Source organism: Fragaria vesca, linkage group LG7 (genome assembly GCF_000184155.1).
Source record: "Fragaria vesca subsp. vesca linkage group LG7, FraVesHawaii_1.0, whole genome shotgun sequence".
Taxonomy (NCBI): Eukaryota; Viridiplantae; Streptophyta; class Magnoliopsida; order Rosales; family Rosaceae; genus Fragaria; species Fragaria vesca.
In genome coordinates, this window is record NC_020497.1 from 2,108,910 (window position 1) to 2,125,722 (window position 16,813).

General features: G+C 39.6%; 4 protein-coding genes across 5 annotated transcripts in view; 3 read left to right on the forward strand and 1 right to left on the reverse strand.

Moving 5' to 3' along the window:
- Nucleotides 1-541: 541 nt before the first annotated feature.
- Nucleotides 542-3,028, forward strand: LOC101305504 (nuclear transcription factor Y subunit C-9-like). Of its 2 annotated transcripts, XM_004306519.1 has the most exons (3): nt 547-609; nt 1,610-1,714; nt 1,815-3,028. In XM_004306519.1, the coding sequence occupies exon 3, from the start codon at nt 1,867-1,869 to the stop codon at nt 2,719-2,721; it is 855 nt and encodes a 284-aa protein (XP_004306567.1). In that variant the 5' UTR covers nt 547-609; nt 1,610-1,714; nt 1,815-1,866; the 3' UTR covers nt 2,722-3,028. The 2 variants fall into 2 exon arrangements, with proteins under 2 accessions (XP_004306566.1, XP_004306567.1); XM_004306518.1 differs by lacking the exon at nt 1,610-1,714 and having other exon boundaries at nt 542-609.
- A 1,640-nt stretch (nt 3,029-4,668) lies between these two features.
- LOC101294608 lies at nt 4,669-6,963 on the forward strand. The gene has a single exon (XM_004308189.1). The coding sequence runs from the start codon at nt 4,669-4,671 to the stop codon at nt 6,961-6,963; it is 2,295 nt and encodes a 764-aa protein (XP_004308237.1).
- Nucleotides 6,964-7,833: 870 nt separating this feature from the next.
- Nucleotides 7,834-8,346, reverse strand: LOC101294895 (SKP1-like protein 3-like). Its single transcript, XM_004308190.1, has one exon. It carries the CDS (start codon nt 8,344-8,346, stop codon nt 7,834-7,836), a length of 513 nt encoding a protein of 170 aa, XP_004308238.1.
- A 1,367-nt stretch (nt 8,347-9,713) lies between these two features.
- The window catches only part of LOC101305975, a 14,510-nt gene continuing 7,410 nt past the window's right edge, over nt 9,714-16,813 (forward strand). Inside the window, exon 1 of the mRNA XM_004306520.1 lies at nt 9,714-10,134. Coding sequence (XP_004306568.1) covers nt 10,055-10,134 — 80 coding nt within the window. The 5' untranslated portion in view covers nt 9,714-10,054. The remainder of the gene's footprint in view (nt 10,135-16,813) is intronic.

Below are 16,813 nucleotides of genomic sequence, written 5' to 3' on the forward strand. Positions count from 1 at the left end.
ATAATTAAATAAGTATATGTCGGTTTGATTCGGTTTAATTGGTTTTCTAGATACATAGAGTTACAAACCGATAGCATACTGCTCGGTTTCGTGCGGTTTCTAGAACCGATCACCTCAGTTCCATCGGGTTTGATTTTTCGATATCAGTTCGGTGCGGTTTTGATTTTTTCAGTTTCTAAAAGTCCAACCCTACTATGAACGTGAAACACCACGAGGTGGAACACTCATCACTCCCACAACTGCACAACGTTGATGCCAATAGACACCCACAATGTGACTTGGACACTTCGGTCACGTGACCCCTCCACGCTTACCCACAACCCTCATCACCCCGCTGTCGTCTTCCCCCATCCGTCACTCAGAACATACTTTTCCACTGTCACCACCAACGCATTCTCGACACGTGTCCCTCCAGAACACTGGTCAGAGCTCTCTATGCTCGAAACGTGTCACTCTAACGATGCTCCCAGAACCCCCTCTCTCTAGTCTCTCTAAACAAACCAGATTTCAAACTTGTCTCTGTCCCTCCCTTTTAACTCTCTCCCCCAAATTCTCTCTAAATTTCTCACCTTCTTTAGGGTTTCTGCCAAGAACAAGATTCACCTGGTGGTAAATTTTTAAACTTTACTCTTTTTTTGGGCCTTTTTATGTTGAATTTAACTGCTAGATCTCTTCTTGTTGGGTTGTTTGCTTTGCTTCTGTGTAATCCAATTTTGGGTACTGGAAAATTAGGTAAGAACTAAAAGTGTGAGATTTTCCATCTTTGTGGGTTGATCTTGTGCTTAATTTAGAAGGGTTCATTTAGTTTGAAGCTGATTGAGGTAAATTATTGATCTTTTTAGCTGTGTGTTATAGTCTTTGCATTAGGGTCTTAGAATGTGGATGAAAGGATGAGGTCAGATTGAAGAGCTTGAGTTTCTTGTTGTGGTTTTTTGTTTATAAAGTTTGCATCTTTGGGTTGATATGTGATTGTTTATTTGAGATTTACTTGGTACAAACTTGAGGGCATGCAGTTGGCAAGTGAGTGTTGTTTTTCGGGTTTGATATGATAAATCAGATGTTCCTCTTTCTAGTTATTTTGGGTTCTAAACGTTTATAGACTTCTGGGTGTGTGTTGTTTGTATGTTCCAATGACTGTGGGTTATGTGTTTGTGATTTACAAGTTAGCAAGAATGATATTATGCAGAAAAGGACACCTTTTTTTTAAATGAGGGTGGTTGAGCGTACCTTGATGAGCAGGGAATATTGGTTGTTTGCATCTGTGAGTGTTTTTGGGTTTGTATCGTTTGCAATCAAATGTGTTAGGGAAAAAAGAGGTCGATAGAATAGAACTAGAGGTTACAATAGAGGTAAAGTACTGTGTTGAAGACAGAAAGACTGCCTTAACTAGGCTTTTTCAGAAGCATGTATAGAGTAGAAAGATGAATATAACAGAAGTCATGATTGGCAATTAGAAACATGTACAATAGTGGTTGACTAGGAAAATCTTCCTCGGCTTTTCCGTTATTTTTTCCTGCTTTCTTTCATACCTAAGTTATCCTTTTTTTTTATAAAGGTTTTTCACATCACTTTTCCAAAAGCTACAATATTGATGGTTACTTGGAAACAGGAGTTGGAGAGGGTTACAATTTGGTTTGTGAAAAATGATGCTTTAGTATGGCTGTTTACTATTGTGTCAGAAAAGGGAATTAATGAGAAGGCTGATTATGCTCTGGTAGAAACCATATATTCTCGATCAGAATAATTTATATTCTTATCTCATAGAGGTTGTGTATGTTTTAATTTCTTTTATTCATCTGTTATTCTTTACTCAGCATTGTGAATAACGAACAATAAGGACAAGAAGATAATTTCCCATCACTAACCATGGATCACTCGGAACAAACACAACAGCAGCTGCAGCAGCAGCAACAACAACAACACCACCACCAACAACAGCCGCCTGTGGTTGGTGTTGTGGCTGGTTCTGGTCAGATGTCATATGCTCCTCCGTCCTATCAAACTGCTCCAATGGTGGCTTCTGGAACTCCTACTGTGGCCATCCCTTCCCCAACACAGCCACCCCCGGCTTTCTCTAATTCCCCACATCAGATTGCCTACCAGCAAGCACATCACTTCCACAACCAACAGCAGCAGCAGCAACAACAGCAGCTTCAGGTGTTCTGGGGCAACCAAATGCAAGACATTGAGCAAACAACTGACTTTAAGAATCACAGCCTTCCACTTGCTAGAATTAAGAAAATCATGAAAGCTGATGAGGATGTTCGAATGATATCTGCTGAGGCTCCAGTGATATTTGCAAAGGCATGTGAAATATTCATCTTGGAGCTGACTTTGCGCTCATGGATTCACACAGAAGAGAACAAGAGGAGGACATTACAAAAGAATGATATTGCTGCTGCTATTTCAAGGACTGATGTGTTTGATTTTTTGGTTGACATTATCCCGAGAGATGAGTTGAAAGAGGAGGGACTTGGAGTGACCAAGGCCAACATCCCTGTGGTGGGTTCTGCAGCAGATCTTCCATATTATTATGTTCCTCCACAGCATCCTGTTGGTGCTCCTGGGATGATCATGGGGAAGCCAGTGGATCAAGTAACAATGTATGGTGCTCAACAGCCTAGGCCACCTATGGCTTTCATGCCCTGGACTCAGTCCCAACCTCAGCAGCCACTGCCACAGCAGCAGCAACAAACCCAACAGCAGCAGACAGACAATTAGCAATTGTAGCCTTGGTACTCTCAAAGCCATCCCCAGGCACAGCTTCTGATTGTTAGATGAGTTTAGTGTTGTGTTAGTTGCTATTCTGATGCTAAGTCCGAGTGGATTGTGGTGAGCAAATGTTAGTTTATTATATTATCTATGTGCATGTATTTGAACGTTTACCTTATGGTGTGTGCTTATTATCTGCAGATTCTTGCTTAGGAGTTCTTCTTAAGTATGTTTGCTTTGGTAGTGGATGAAGAGAATTTTAGAAGTTTGAACATTGTTTAGTTGACTGAAACATTTATTCAGAGTGCTTGTAACCAATGCTGCTTTAGATGATTTGAATTCCGATTATTGCTAACTTATGTGAAACATCTTTGCTCAAGTAAATTAAGCAGAAAATTTTGTATGTATATCTGTCAATCAACTGCCTAGTTCCATCTAAGTGGAATTGGATCGGATTGAATTATAACCGAAGGTGTGCAAAACTGCAAAAGTACAAATGGATTCTTAACAATTGAAATGTGAATGCAATCCTAGGTTATGAAATCCGTAACAAAAATATGGATTCATAACCCTTGGATTTGCAATGCATGGATGGTATTACAGATTTTGCTATTCATACTAGATGTCTAGGGCAAATTTTGTCTTCCAAATATCAAATCCAAGCATGACTAGAATGAGTTTTCGTACTTACTGTGAATAAGCTTTTCAGGGATATCAAATTACCAGTAGCAAAAGATGGCAAACTACTTTGATTCTCCATATGGTTCTTCTTTAATATGATATGGAATAAAGAACTCCTAAATAAACCAGAGAAGCATAAACAATCCAAATATAACAAGTGCCATAGACAGAAAAATCAAGCAGAAAATTTTTACATGTATATCTGCCCCTAGACCAAATGGCATTGGGCGGTTATATTGTTATTTCACTTATTTGTTTTCAATTATGTAGAACAACAACAGCAAATGTTTCAAATAAATCACCACGATTCTCTCATTCAAAAATTAAAATTAAGATGCATTGAAAAAGAAAACATTTTTGGAACCATTAACGGTCACCAAAACGTGCTCCCATTATGATCTTCTTACCTTTTCAAAAATATTCCATATTTCGTTAGCTCTATAATTCTCATTTACAGCTTCCTGAAAATACTCCACTTGATTTTTCAATTCGTTAAAAATTGCAGGGTTTTTCTTTTACGGTTTTCCCATTTTCACCACATCCCCATTGCTGAAACTTCAAATGCTTTTGCTTCTTCCTCTGTTTCTCCTATGCTTTTCTTAACGCTATAAACCACCATAGACAGCCACACCAATCCAAACCTAATCAGAAATCAAATTCCGGGAGGTTTGTCAGTTTTGTTTGTTATAAAAAGCTCTTTCCAACGGTGATTCTCTTCTCTCTGGTACATTCCCAAATCTGCTTGCTCTGTTTTCTCTAAGAATATTGTATAACGAAAATTTGTGCTTGGCTGTGTGGCATTTCCCTGAATGATCAATGCTGTATTGTTTGATATCTAATACCCTGTTAAGTTTTAAGATAATTGATCAAGTTTATAAACGTCATTGCTTCTCTGGTAAAGCTTGACATTGTTGACGTCTATATATACCCTTGTTTCATTTGTTTATGGTTTTTATTAGAATGTGACAACTGACCCTTCATTGTTTCTGGAGAATTAAATTGTTCACTTTCCTCTTCGGCCTTCAATTCCGATAAATTTATAGTGGAAAGTTTTATGTTTCACCAGTGGTTCTGATGGAACCTTATTCCCATGATGTTTGTGATCATGTGCGTTGTTATCATTATTGTTTCTACTGTATGTCACTTCTGTAAGATCATGTTAAATCTGGCGCCTGATTCTAATGGCTTCATAATTTACTCTACTGTATATTATTTGGTTATTTTTTTCCAAATGTGCTTGGCTCTGATAAATTGACAGTTGTTGCAGTGTAACCAATGACTAGTCATGAAGACTTCTCCGTCAAGGAAACAAGGCCGAACATTAGTAGCCGGAGGATCTCCACCGGTCCAGTGAGTAGTTTTGATCTGGTGGAGCACATGCAGTATCTATATGTGAGGGTTGTGAAAGCCAGAGAGTTGCCACTTCCCTGTGACCCTTATGTTGAACTGAAGCTTGGAAACTACACAGGAACCACAATGCCCTTCCAGAAGACTCCAAACCCGGTATGGAACCAAGTGTTTGCTTTCTCCAAAGACAGAATTCAAGATATAACTATGGAGATTTTGGTGAAGGACAGGGCTGTTGTTGTGGACGGTCAAGGTCATCCGACCATTGGCAAGTTCTCTTTCATTGTTCCCGAGGCTCCCATGAGAATTCCCCCGGATAGTGCATTGGCACCGGAATGGTATAGGCTAGAAGGTCTAAATGGGGTTAAGATTCGAGGAGAGTTGATGCTGTCTTTTTGGTTTGGAACACAGGCAGATGAGGCTTTTTCAGAAGCTTGGCACGCTGATGTGGCTGCAGTCAGTGGTGATTTTGTTTCCACTACTCGTTCCAAAGTTTACCTTTCTCCTAGGCTTTGGTATCTTAGAGTGAATGTGATTGAAGCTCAGGATCTGATACTTAAAATAAACAATAACAAGGTAGAGGCATCAGATTTGTTGGTGAAAGCAGGTCTTGGGAACTTGTTCATGAGAAGTAGAGTTTCTAAAAATAAGAGTGTAAACCCGGAATGGAATGAAGACCTAATGTTTGTTGCAGCAGAACCATTTGATGATCCTTTGGTTGTGAGTGTGGTGGAACTGGTGAACAGAAAGGAGGAACATTGTATAGGGATGTGTGTGATTCCTCTAAGCGATGTGGATAGGAGGATAGGTGCTGCCCCTCCTGCGAATAAGTGGTATAATCTTTCCATGATGGTTGAGGGTCAGCAGAAAGATGTCAAGTTTGCTAGTAAGCTCCACATGAGGATTAGTTTGGATGGGGGATACCATGTTCTTGATGAGCCTACTAATAATATCAGTGATCTTCTCCCGTCATCAAAGCTACTATGGAGACCTCCAATTGGGGTTTTGGAGTTGGGAATCTTGAATGCTACTGGACTATCACCTATAATGAACAATAGGCCTTCGGATCAGGTCTGGGCATATTGTGTGGCAAAATATGGGACAAAGTGGGTAAGAACAAGGACAATTGTTGATAGTTTGGAGCCGAAATGGAATGAACAATATACTTGGGAAGTCTATGATCCATGTACAGTCATTACCATTGGAGTTTTTGACAATGGATGTGGGAACAATAAGCTGGACTTGTGTATGGGGAAGGTAAGGATTCGGCTATCTACTCTCGAAACTGATAGGGTATACACAAATTCTTATCCCCTCGTGGTTCTAACACCTTTTGGTTTAAAGAAGATCGGGGAAATCCAATTGGCTGTGAGATTTTCTTGTTCATCTTTGCTTAACTTGCTCAACCAATATGCACAGCCTCTGCTACCCAAATTGCATTACATTCTCCCACTATCAATATATCAGCTTGCTAGCTTAAGGCACCAAGCGGCTTATATCATCGCAACAAGGTTAAGTCGGGCCGAGCCACCATTAAGGAAAGAGGTTGTGGATTACATGCTGGATGCCAATGCACATCTATGGAGCATTAGAAGAAGCAGAGCCAATTTCAACAGGATCATCAAACTTTTTGATGGTATTGTTGCTCTTTACAAATGCTTTGAGAAGATCCGCAAATGGACTAATCCCATTGTCACGGGGATTGTCCACATCATATTCTTGGTTCTGCTTTTCTTTCCTGGTGTGATACTTCCCACTATGTTTTTCTACTTCTGTGGCCTAGGGATCTGGCGCTTCCGGAGAAGGCCTAGACAGATTGCATACATAGATACCGAATTGTCTACTGCCTCCAACGTAACTCCAGAAGACTTGGCTGAAGAGTTTGATCCGTTCCCATCAAGAAAGAATAGCATTGATGATCTAAGAAGGAGATACGATTTACTTCGAAGTCTTGGGGGAAGGATTCAGACAGTGCTTGGTGATATAGCAACTCTAGGGGAGAGAGTGCAGTCTTTGGTGAGCTGGAGGGATCCAAGAGCTACATTTATGTTTGTTCTCTTCTCTTTTGTTGCTGGGGTAATAGCTTACCTTGTCCCCTTCAGAATCTTAGCGTTTGTTGCATTCATTTACGAGCTAAGGCACCCAAGTTTGCGAATCGATCTCCCTTCATTCCCACGAAACTTCCTCAGGAGGATGCCAGCCAGATCTGATACAATGATTTGAGGTCTATGCATGGTATTGAATTATCTGATCGTTTTATTCTTTTTCTCGTGTGTTAGTTACTTAGTTTTCTTACATTTCTTAGAGAAATTTTCTTCAAAATTTACTTGATATATTTCATGTGTGACTTTCTGTATGTTCATATATTTGGAGCAGTTTGCGTACGTTTTCATAGGGTTCAGATATGGTCATTGCTTTCCTCAACAAGTTCCTGGATATCCTTATTGGAACTTTTTGAGCATTTGCCTTGCTAGTTACCAATTAGGTTCCTTGCTAACAACCTTCTCTTCAAGGCTTCAACATATCTTAGTCCTTTAATTTTTGTTTTTGTTATCTGATTCCCGTTGAGTTGAAAATCTAAGGTTTTTTTTAATTATTTTCGCCCACAAAACTTTCAATGTTGTATCGAAAAGAATTTAATACACACCAACAAGGTTTGGCTCAGTTGGTAAGGGCGGGCGTGGTGGAGACCCCATCCAAGTTTGATCCCCGTTGCACCTCATTGATTCGCGATCTATAATTCTCTTGTGGAAATCTATACCCGGAGGCTGGAAATCTATATCCGGAGGCTGGTATGACAGGTACGTGTCCACTGTAAGTCTTTCAAGGTTGACTTGCATGTTTGCCCTGTAGATGGTGATGTAGTGTAACCAAGCTCTCACCTAAACTTTTTGTAACAAAAAGAACGGGGATATCATACTTTGGTTGGCAAAAATAAAGAGAATGGTATCATGCTTGCATACCTATGCTTATTCAGTAATGTATAACAGGTCCTTATGTGTCTTCTTAAAGGAAAAAAAACACAGACACCTTAACCCTAACCCTAACCCTAACATTAAGAAAAAGGTCATCCTGTGTTTTCACTTTCATGAATTACAATCTGCGCGCAGGTCTTTTGTATTTTTCAATTTCAGAGCCTTCGAAAGCCCAACAATAATCCTTCCGATTTTTCGCTTCCTCTTCAGGAGTATAGTCACTCGAAACCCCAAACAAGTCCCTGCAATAGTCGAGCGACTTGGTCTTGATCCTCTCAGCCATTAAGCTGCACATAATCTCTTGCAAAACCTCAATTTCCAAGTAACTCACAGCGCAAAGGAGACACACCAAGTTTTCATCGCTCAAGTCCTTGTCGAACTCGTTCTGGAAGGCCTCAAGAAACCGATCCTCTTTTTTCTCCATGAATTTAACGCCGAAACTGGTCTCCAGCTCTTGTAGCTTGGTGAAGAACGCGATGACCTTCACCATCTCCCAGCTGTTCACGTTGGAGAGCGGTACAGTTTCACCGGGAAGGTCCAGTGAGGTTTTAATGGGGGCCGATTGCAATGCCAGGTGCTCCTCCAGCTCGAACTCATGGCCATCTGAGGTCCTCACGGTGATCTTCTCCATCTTCTTCTCGTCCGGGACTCCGGGGACAACTTTGGTTTAGGGTTTTGGGAGTTTCTTTGTGAATTTGTGGTTGTGTTTATAGAACATTAGAGTGCTGATGGATTCAGAATCCTCTACAAACAAGGAGTCCGGTTAATTTCTGGACCAGGATTGGTAGTAAACCCTAGTCTCAATTGGAGAATGAGATTGGAGAATATTAAAACTTAATAAATAAAAAGCGATCAAAACAGTAACATGGATTTTCTCGTGTGGTTTGATATTTTTTTTTTTGTAAATAGCCGGTTCACTTATTATTTTCTGCCCAATTTTAGAGAGCATTATTATGAACTAATTAAGTAGGCTTTCTGGGCCAGAGACTAATCCGTGCTGATGGGTCATGCCACTAAGAGAATAAATTAGGATTTAACTCCAATTAGCGTCGGCGAGATTTGAACCTAGGCATGGAGGTTTCACACTAAGGCTCTAACTAACTCGTCCACCTGTGGTGGTTAGTGGTTACCCTTTGTAACTTACACTAATTCAAGTGTGTGGTTGGAGTCTTCTAAAAAAAAAAGTGTGTGGTTGAAGACATTTAATTGGTATGATGTTATAGAAGGAAAATAACCCTATCGAATTGCAATCAATTTTGGAGATAACTTTCTATCTTTCCTCCTAGTGTTTACCAATTATCAAACTCTACGTACTAAATCTAGCTTAAGGATAAAAGATTGAACATCTATTTTGATATTTCGAAATTTTGGAACTACATTTATGATTTATATTATGGTCTCTTGTAGCTAGCTAGCTAGTGATGACTAAGGTTCGTTTATGATTGCATTTCTTTTAAAAGAATCAGCTTTAATCTAAAATTTTAGATATTTTTTAATAATTTTTTTAATAAAACATTTTACAGTATTTGGTAAATGAAAGAGAAAAACTAAACTTTTTTTTTAAACAAAAAAAAATTAATATTACAAGTCCAAATCTTTTTTTTTATTTTGAAAGCTGCTGTCATTAAATACACAGAAATGTAATTGTAATTATTTATGTTATGACAACACTTTTAAAAATAATATTTACTAAACACAAAACTATTTTAGTTCACAATAGATTATTTTCACAGCACAATAATGGTAGCTTTAAAAAAAATATTAACCTGTAAATTAAGATATCAAAACCATATTTAGTAAAAAAGTATAGGTAGACGTGAGATCGATGACTAGGATCTGAGCCTAACTCACACGTTAGTCACAATCCACATTGTATTCACCCGACTGAAAGCTAAACGAAGAAAAAGGGAAAAGAGAAGGCAGAAAGGATGTTCAAAATCACTAATTTCGGCATCACTGACGGTTTTGCATTACCAACTGTATTAAAGACATGATGATTCAGAATGGAAAATTCTTAATTTATTTCGAACAGATAATTTAGCACAAATTGGAAAACCTCTGAGGCTTCAACTCTGTGATTCTGTTATTGACAACAAAGAAAATTAATTGACCTTTAATACAGATCCTTATCAAGGTTTTCATGAGCCCAAGGAGCCTCTGTCTTAGCCATCTCATACTCCTCCTCAGTGAAGTCATTCTCCACTCCAAAGAGTTCCCTCACATATTCAACATCCTTACTCTTAATATGATCCGCAATGGCCTGACAGATGAAGTCAAGGAAATATTTGATTTCCAAGTAATTGGCCACGTTGGAGAGAGACAGTAATGTCTTAGGGCTCATGCTCTTGACGAACTCGTCCTGGAAGGCCTTGAGTTCCTTGTGGAAGTTTTCCTTGTTTTTGAGTTCCACATACTTGCTGCAGTACTCTATAACCTTGACCAACTCCCAGCTGTCCACGTTGGTTAAGGGCATCACCGTCTCATAAGAAATGTTGTCCTCCATGAAGAAGGTCTTGATGGTTTCCATCTCCATTGCCACCTCTTCCTTCAACTCAAAGACCTCGCCGTCTCCGGTCCGTACCACGATCTTCTTCGGCTTATCTTGGACGGTGCCGGAGGGACCGCTCTCTTGCTTGATGGAGGCCTCGTTCTCTGCAGGAGTTGACATAGCTGCTGTCTAGTTTGAGGTGTGGTGTGGTTGGGAGATAATAGCTTTGCCAATAGAGGGTATATATATCCTTGCAACAGGGTGGGTACTATATAGTAGTTTTTGATGTTTACTTTATTACGTGGCAATATTTGAGTGGAATAATACATGATGTGGTGCATTGGATATATTGAATAGATTTTAAAGTTGGTACGTAATTAATTTTTCCGCTTATGAATTTTCATATATTGTAGTAGAAAAGTAATTCACTTAATTTACCGAGATTTACGGACTTAAAATTAGATTTTTTTTATAGTTGTATGACTTGTATCAGATATTTTGATGTTTGAAAAATTACTTTCCCCTGTCTTTCTTCTTTTACAAGTACCCTTCTTAATTGGTGGAGTGGTGACGCTAGCGGTGGTGACAGTGTTTGAAGTCTGAACATTGCTGATTACTGACTTAAATTTTTTATTTTTTTATAATTGTATTAGTTATTGTGATGTTTGAAAGATTACTTTCGCGTATCTTTCTTATTTTACAATTACCTTCTTAATTGGTGGAGTGGTGACGTGACCGTGGTGACTTAAATTTTTTATTTTTTTATAATTGTATTAGTTATTGTGATGTTTGAAAGATTACTTTCGCGTATCTTTCTTATTTTACAATTACCATCTTAATTGGTGGAGTGGTGACCGTGACCGTGGTGACAGTGTTTGAACATTGTTGATCACTGTGGAGTGGTTGTTTTTAGTAGATATTTAGCGGCTAGCAGACTACTGTCCTACCTTATTGTGTACATTAGATTGGCTACACTGCTTAAAAATAAGAATCTTATTTGCAAAAGTTCGCATTTTTATCTCATATTTAATTAACTTTTCACAATGATTTTGTTTGTCACGATAAATGACGATATTTTATCGTATTATCATTATCTATACTACTATTAAGAGAACAGACTTTGGTTTTTAAATCATGAAAATCAACATTTCATTTCAGCTCAATTAAAAATGGCACATATACATACCTTACATTGCCACTCTAAGGGAAATCACGTACGTGGTATGCTATAGCACAATATTTACAAATCAGTGCTCACTTATATATAAGAAAGAAAAAAAAGCAAGCTAAGTGACTAGGAAAACTCTAAGCATTAAAATTACGAAGAAACTACAAAAATCTAATGTTTATGGACCAGCTATAAACTTAGTTTTGGGCTAAAGACAAAAAAAAAAAAACGTAGCTCAATATTTAGAACCCAGTAACACAAAAAATGGGCCCAGGCCAACAGAGGAGTGGTATGTGCACACACTAACCCTTGCCCGCCTCCACTATCATCCCACTTCAGCGTCGTCGTCGCTGATCAGCTACGTACCGAAAACCACCACCGTTGCGCTTTCCCTGAAGCTTCATAGAAGAACTCAGGACATGTCGCTATCATAACCTGAAGAGGCACTAGGGTGACAAAAACTTAGCGATCTTCTCATAGCTCTAAGCCTTACCACCAACGATCTACCCTGAAACGCGTCAAGCCACACTGACAACACCACTCAAATAGACCTTAGGAAAATGTTTGTGCCATCCCACAAGCTATCATGCCTAGATCTCCCTTCATATCCTTCCTTAAGCCAACACCACATTCAAGAAGACTATTGGGGAATTTGTCGTATGCAGCCCGACAACCAATATGGAAATTAACTAAGGCTGACACCAGACGAGAGGTTTAAGAGAAAATCTTCAGTGCGACAGCCGCACCACGTGTGCCCTGCCACATCCCAACCAAAAAGAGAGACACGTCTCACACTTTTTCCACATCAGGTTGACTGAACTGAAAAAGAAGAAGGGAGATCATAATTTCTCTGTCTCTCCGATCAAACAAAACCAGCTCCTCTCTTTCTCTACCCAGACGCAACCTTCAAACTTCTCACCACAAACCTGCAACCCACGCCGCTAAGCACCACAAGCCCCGCCGCTCCAAAACTGATACAACCCACCGCCGAGCCCTGCAAATCTCGCCTCCACCAAGCCGTGCAAAACCCGCTGCCATGAAATATGTCGCTCCCATCGCCGGCTGGGCGATGTTGAACCTCCCAACGTCGCTGGTCTAGATGGTGGGGGTTGCTTGACGTTTCCGAAGTGGGTGGTTAGGAATTCCGATTTCCCTCCTCTTCTTTTGATTCAGCTCCAGTTGACGTAGGAATATTGTGAGACGTGTCTCTTTTTGGTTGGGCGGTCGCAAGACACACGTGGTGCGGTTGTCGCACCGAAGATTTTCTCGAGGTTTAAACTGTCGCCGCCTCCTTCATGTAATCAAGGCCCATGTCATTCAGGATCGTACCTTATAATAACTACCTGATTAAAGTATGTTTTTTGAGCTGTATTTGTGAGATGATACACCCAAACAGTGTCCTTACTCCTAGGGTACAGTGGGGTCTAGGCTCACAATAGCAGCATTTTATACTTATCATAATCACTAGCGTCAACGTTTGAGAAAGCTGGGTATTTGTCATTAGTGGTATCATAAACTGGCACTTCCTCGTATGTTGAAGCATATGAAAAAAAAAAACATGATGTATAATGTTATATTGTTATAACAAGCTCCACTATAGGGCAAATAGTACCACTAGATGAGCAAGTCTGCTGAATCTGTCCCGTTTGAAGTTCATCTAGTACTTTATCATGTCATCTCTATTGAGTACAATTATGCATAATACTGACATCATTTAGGTGATAATACATTTTAAAAAATTTCTTCCACTCTATTAAGTGACGTTTTAATTATGCACATACACTTTTGTAATTTATTTCCATTAGCGTGTTTAACTACAAACATAAAAAAAATTGAGAATTCCTTGTAAATATTTAGGGTGCCCCTTATAAACTTGCATCTAGCTTTTTCCATATTCTTCCATAAGAGAGACAACAAATAAACACACATTTAACAACAACCAGCATATATACATATATGCTTTTTCTTCACCTTATGTCTCTGGTTAGGTTCCTAATCTCATTCAAGAGCTAGCATAAGGCTATGTTAAGCAATTTGATGATCCTGCTTCTGATTTTGGTGTGGGAAAATAACGGCATCACTTCCTTTCATCAAGTGCACGAATATTTATATATATATATATATATATATGTTCTAGGATATTCTGTATCTTTCTAGATATTCTTTATGTGTGCCTTGACCTTATGTCAATAGGATATGTAATTAGACTAGATCTATGTATTCATATCCATACCATATTAGTATTGTGTAATTCCCTATATAAAGGGCTCCTATCAATGAATAAGATGATGATTCTCTTGTTATCTCTCATTCTCTACACTTTATACTTCATCACGTTATCATGCACTTTGTTCTAACCCTAGAGCCAATTGCCCACCATTTGTTTTCCAAACCCTAAAATCGGGCAGTCTTGTTTTTCCCGATTTTCGACCAAAATTCCGACTGCCCTCCGCCGGAATTTTATATCCCCAGAAAGCTCTCTTCGTCCCAGATCCAACGCCGCCGACCTCATCCTGAGTACCGGCCGGAAAGTCACCGAACCGGCCGCCGGAAAATTCCAGACCGCCGCCGCTATCGACCACCGGTTCACCACCTTCCCTTGCTCCGATCAACCTGAATTTTTGACAGCAGCTTCCTCATCCAGAGCTACTCCTTCTATCAAATTTTCAGCCCCAAATTCGAAGTATAAGTAGGCGAAACGTTGTTTCTTCTCTCGGCAGCCTCTAGAAACCAAAGATTTCAAGATTACTCGTCTTCCAAGGAAACCAGAAAGGTATGTTTTGAAACCTTAAAATTTTCCAAGTTCAATAACTCGGGGAGGATAAAATCCTTTCCTCCCTTCTCCATCTCCATTCTATGCTTGGGATTTTGTGTGTGCAGGTACCAAAAATCCCGGAATTTTATTTGCGGGTCAAGAGTGTGTTTGATCACTCTTGCTTCCTTGTCCGGGTTGTGTATGATCAACCCCGACCTTTCTCTAGATTGTGTTTGATCAATCCGAGGCCTTTTCCGAATTGTGTTTGATCAATTCGCGGCTTTTTCCGGATTGTGTATGATCAATCCGAAGGACAAACCATTAAAAGCATTATTTGTGACCTCTATCGAGTCTCATAACAGCTTGGTTTTGTATGCAAGAGCAACGTAACATTTTGCTCATTGAGTTTTGACGTACTCGATACCTAAGATGAATCTTCGCTTGTTATCTATGGAACCTTTCACTGGAAAGGATTAAACCACATATTTTGACCCCCAGACTAACAAGCCTAGATGCCGAGATTTCACATCTCTTGCTCTCAAAGTTTTTGACGCGCCACATCGACAAGCATTCAATGGCAATCTGTGCAAAAAGTAATGACTACAAAGTACTGTGGAATGCACTCATGGAGCGTTTCTTGAAACGTCCATATAACTCTACTTGTTGAGTTATTAGTCAAGTGGATTGCTTACCACTTTAATTGACTACATATTGTCGATGATCTTTTGTGGCATCATGATCCATAACCTTTAGCGGATTCGATCATCATCAAGTTCTCTAGGTCCTCCAAGTTGGTTTGGAATTACCAACGAGACTTGATTTTGATCATACATACGGGAATTGTATATACGCTAAGGTGATAAACTTATTTGGGATTATCCCCTAATATGGGGACAACAACATGGGTCATGGCAATGGCAGAAAACGTCATGCCGATGTCTAGAAAAGAGGGGGAGATGTCACCAGCTCTAATAGCGACATTCCCGGTCTAGACACTATTTTGTCAAAACTACTCACGTCAGCTCATGACAATGCAACCGTTGTGGATCTTCAGATCACTGGTTTAAGATTGTCTAGCTCCTTCAAATGGTGAATGCATACAAAAAGGTACGGAAAATCAATATGAGGACAAGAACGTCATCCTCATGATCGTGAATTTCGAAGATTCAGATCCTGCTCTAGCTACCCCTGACTTTGACGTCATCGGCTAGACATTGATTTTCGTTCCAAGTTATATGTACTAAGCCGTTGTATCGACGTCCTTCGTCTATTTGAGACCTCGATGTACTCACATTAGCAATAATGAATGCCTTGAGAATTTTTTCGAAGTTATGAAACTATTCTCCTCTTATGGTTCGTATTGATTTACAAAAAAGATGTACATTCTTACATCGTCCTTAGAAACATGGCATATTGTGCCGATTTTGGTCCATTCCTTTGAAGGTGACTCATGGCACCGCATCCTCAATGAGGATCGCCCACGTGTTTCCGGTTAAGTTAAGTCTTCTACCCTATAGCGGATTTTCCATCATCAATTGTTCAACTAGGCTCATCCAAGCTCAGTGTGATGTCTTAGAATTGTCCGAAATTAAGGAGATAGTGGTTTCAAGTGTGCCTCGCACTACCGACCTTCCACGGACATGCCTGGTCATACTGACTTGGAGTTACCGAAAGCTTTTGATTTTGGATCCCCCTACGCTATTAAACCAATTGCCGTCTTGCAAAAGACGTTGAAGACTTATCAAAAACCGGAAAATTATCATCATGATCTAATCCTCTAGGTCCTCTGAGTTAGTTTATGTTCATGTCAGGGAGCTTTTGCTAACTAGTCATGGAGTTTACGACCTTAGAATGACCGAAAGAACTTGGTTTTGATCATACACACGTCACTTGTGGCTAAGGCAAAAGCCTACACGCCACTTGCAACTTCACAGCTTCGCACATGCCAATTCTGCGAAAAACAGCAATCTGTCCCTTCTGGACAGTCAACTTCGTTTGAGCTTTGTGAACAGCTACGGACGAACCGGACAGTGAGCTTTATATCATTAGAAAGCTCTACGAGTCTAGTTTTCAGAACATTTTGGGGTTCATCCATATCTATTTTAACGAAGAAGTTATGACTGTTTTAGTGCGCAAAGGTCATTCTGCGCGGAAATTTTTATGCACTCTCGGGATTGCAGCTTTTTGTAGCTTCGTTCAATCCTTCTAAATGGTTCAAGTGGAACTATTTACTCTCTTATCTACTCCATTTTGTAGATCTGTCTCATCGAGACATTGAGTGCTTCGCAGATAGTGGAACTATCCACAACATTCTAAGGCACTGGCAACTATCTTTGGATTTTATACCTTTGTAAATCTTCTGTGACTATAATGATTGAATCATACTGATCATTCAGAGACGCGGTTTAGCTTGAATCTTGATGCCTCATGGCACCATGATCAATGTCACAGATACCCTCTATACATTGAGAGACAATCAAACCATATTGAGCTTTAAAGACATTCCTGCTAATAGTTTTCATTTGAAAACACATTGTGAGAATGAACAAGAATTCTTTTGTGTATACCTTCTCATGAATGCGGACTGAAGCGCATTTTGGAGAAATTCATGAGTCAATCTAGTGGACTGTATGTCACTATGATTCGAATATCGAATCCCATGTTGTCGTCCAAACATGATATTTGAG